Below are 2,290 nucleotides of genomic sequence, written 5' to 3' on the forward strand. Positions count from 1 at the left end.
CTCCCTGCGTCCCATAGTAGATGTCCCACTTTATTTTTAGTTTGTCCTGTTGGAAAGAGGGACGTCATTAATATGCCGCCCAACATTCATTTTGGGTGGTGAGTCCCTAAGTCTTGTAGAGTACCAAGTGGAGTATAGTCCCTAAGTTTTGTAGAGTTCCAATCACATTTATTGATGTACTAGATCATTCTCTTTGACCCTATAAATACTAGGGTGAATGAGCATTTGAATTAACAAGAAAAACATACAAGAAATATTTTCTTTCTACTTCCTACTCTCAATATGCCTTACCAACTTATCTATACCTCTCCCGATTACCATCTTTAAGATGGTATCAGAGCAGGAAACCAACAAAAAACCTCCAATGGAGGTAAACCAAATATCCACTCTCGAGCTATTGATCGAGACAATCTCAAAACTAATTGATTTATACAAATCCAACACAAACCAAAGCCAAAATTCCTACCTGCCGAAGAACCTCGGCGAAGGATCGAAATGCACTGCTGCAGCAACTCAGGCGAACAGCCGAAGGAGTAACGTGTCTGCAGCTCCACCCATCACAGACAGCAGCGTCGCCGACGACGGCGGCGAAAATAACAACATCAGTCGACGTCGGCAGCAGCATCCATCTGAAGCAGCGTCGGCCGCGTCGCCGGCTCAGCAGCATCCATCTGAAGCGGCAGCGGCGGCGGCGGCGGCTGAAGCAGTGGCAGCGGCTGCTCCTGAAGCAGCGTCGGAGGTAGCGGCGGCTGGGGCGGCAACGGCTGAAGCGGCGGCTGGGCAGCGGAGAAGAAGAAAGAAATGTGGGGGAATAGCCCCTCAAGTTAAAGAAATGTGGGGGATGAAGAAGGGTCCGATTTGGGGGTTTTGGAAAAACACCCCCCTCCATTTTGCAAATGAGCCCCTAAAGTTTAAGAAAACCCCAAAATAAACCCCACCCCAAAAATCCCTACCAAAATTCCCCCAAGTCAATTTTGATAGTACCAAATCTGCCCCAGTTGACCAAAAAATTGCAGAAAAAACCCCCTTGTGTCCGAATTTCCGAAAATACACCCCAACATTTTGAATTTCAGTCTTCCATTACTTGTACAAACACATTCCAAGCTTTAGCGTAGTCATCTTCCTCAAACATAGGTCCTAAAGACTACCATTAGATTTTTTACCGTGGGGCAACCGATACCATGTCCTTTGATGCATCGGACTTCCTCAATATTTCTCAATCCCCAAAAAAAATTGTCCAAACAGCTAGTGGGGAGTTAGCACAAGTAGAGGGGGCGGGAACTGTCACTATCTCACCAACCCTTCGCCTCTCGAACTGTCTTTATGTCCCTTCATTGTCCCACAAACTTTTGTCTGTTAGTCATGTAACAAGAGATCTTAACTGCAAATTGCTAATGCAGCCTCATTTTTGTATGTTACAGGACATTAAGACGGGGACGATAGTTGGGCGTGGCATTGAGCGACATGAATTGTACTACGTGGATGAGATAGCCCAACAGAGTATTGCGATGCTAACTCACGGACTAACTAACAGACAGATTTGGCTCTTGCATCGCCGGTTAGGACACCCATCCATAAGTTATCTTCGTCTAATCTTTCCTGAGTTAGTTTCTTCTACGCATGTTTTGAATTGTGAAACTTGTGTTTTAGCAAAATGTCACAGACATTCCTTCAAATTAAACAACACTAGAGAAAAATCACCTTTTGCTTTGGTTCACTCTGATGTGTGGGGCCCTGGTCCGGTTACTGGAGGACAAGGTTTTCGATATTTTTTGTTGTTTATTGATGATTTTTCGCGTATGACTTGGATTTATTTTTTGAAAACAAAATCAGAAGTTTTCGAGAAATTTACTGAGTTCTATCGTCTTGTCCAAACCCAATATAACTCTAGAATTCAAATCCTGAGATCGGATAATGGGAGGGAATACGTGAACTCTAAGATGACATCTTTCTTCACTGAAAATGGCTTTGTCCACCAAACTTCATGTGCCTATACACCAGAACAAAATGGGGTAGCCGAGCGGAAAAATCGATATATCCTAGAAATCACCCGTGCCCTCCTTATTGAATCAAACATCCCAAAATCCTTCTGGCCAGAAGCCATCGCAACTTCCGTTTATCTCTTAAATCGCCTTCCCACATGGATCCTTAACTTCAAAACTCTTCTAGAGTATTCTCTTCCCAAAACTCAGTACCATCGTCCCTCCATCTCGACCCCAAAATTTTTGGTTGTACCGAGTTTGTCCACATACCCAAACATGACCGTGACAAATTCTCACCTTGTACAGTC

At 44.2% G+C, this 2,290-nt stretch overlaps 1 protein-coding gene across 1 annotated transcript; it reads left to right on the forward strand.

The window, feature by feature from the left end:
• Nucleotides 1-328: 328 nt before the first annotated feature.
• LOC121787124 (trithorax group protein osa-like) lies at nt 329-931 on the forward strand. The gene has a single exon (XM_042185793.1). It carries the CDS (start codon nt 329-331, stop codon nt 929-931), a length of 603 nt encoding a protein of 200 aa, XP_042041727.1.
• The last annotated feature ends 1,359 nt before the right edge of the window (nt 932-2,290 follow it).

Source organism: Salvia splendens, chromosome 1 (genome assembly GCF_004379255.2).
Source record: "Salvia splendens isolate huo1 chromosome 1, SspV2, whole genome shotgun sequence".
NCBI lineage: Eukaryota > Viridiplantae > Streptophyta > Magnoliopsida > Lamiales > Lamiaceae > Salvia > Salvia splendens.

Bases quoted from the DNA above. Each gene is read 5' to 3' on its own strand.
- LOC121787124 (XM_042185793.1), top strand. From the start codon at position 329: ATGGTATCAGAGCAGGAAACCAACAAAAAACCTCCAATGGAGGTAAAC.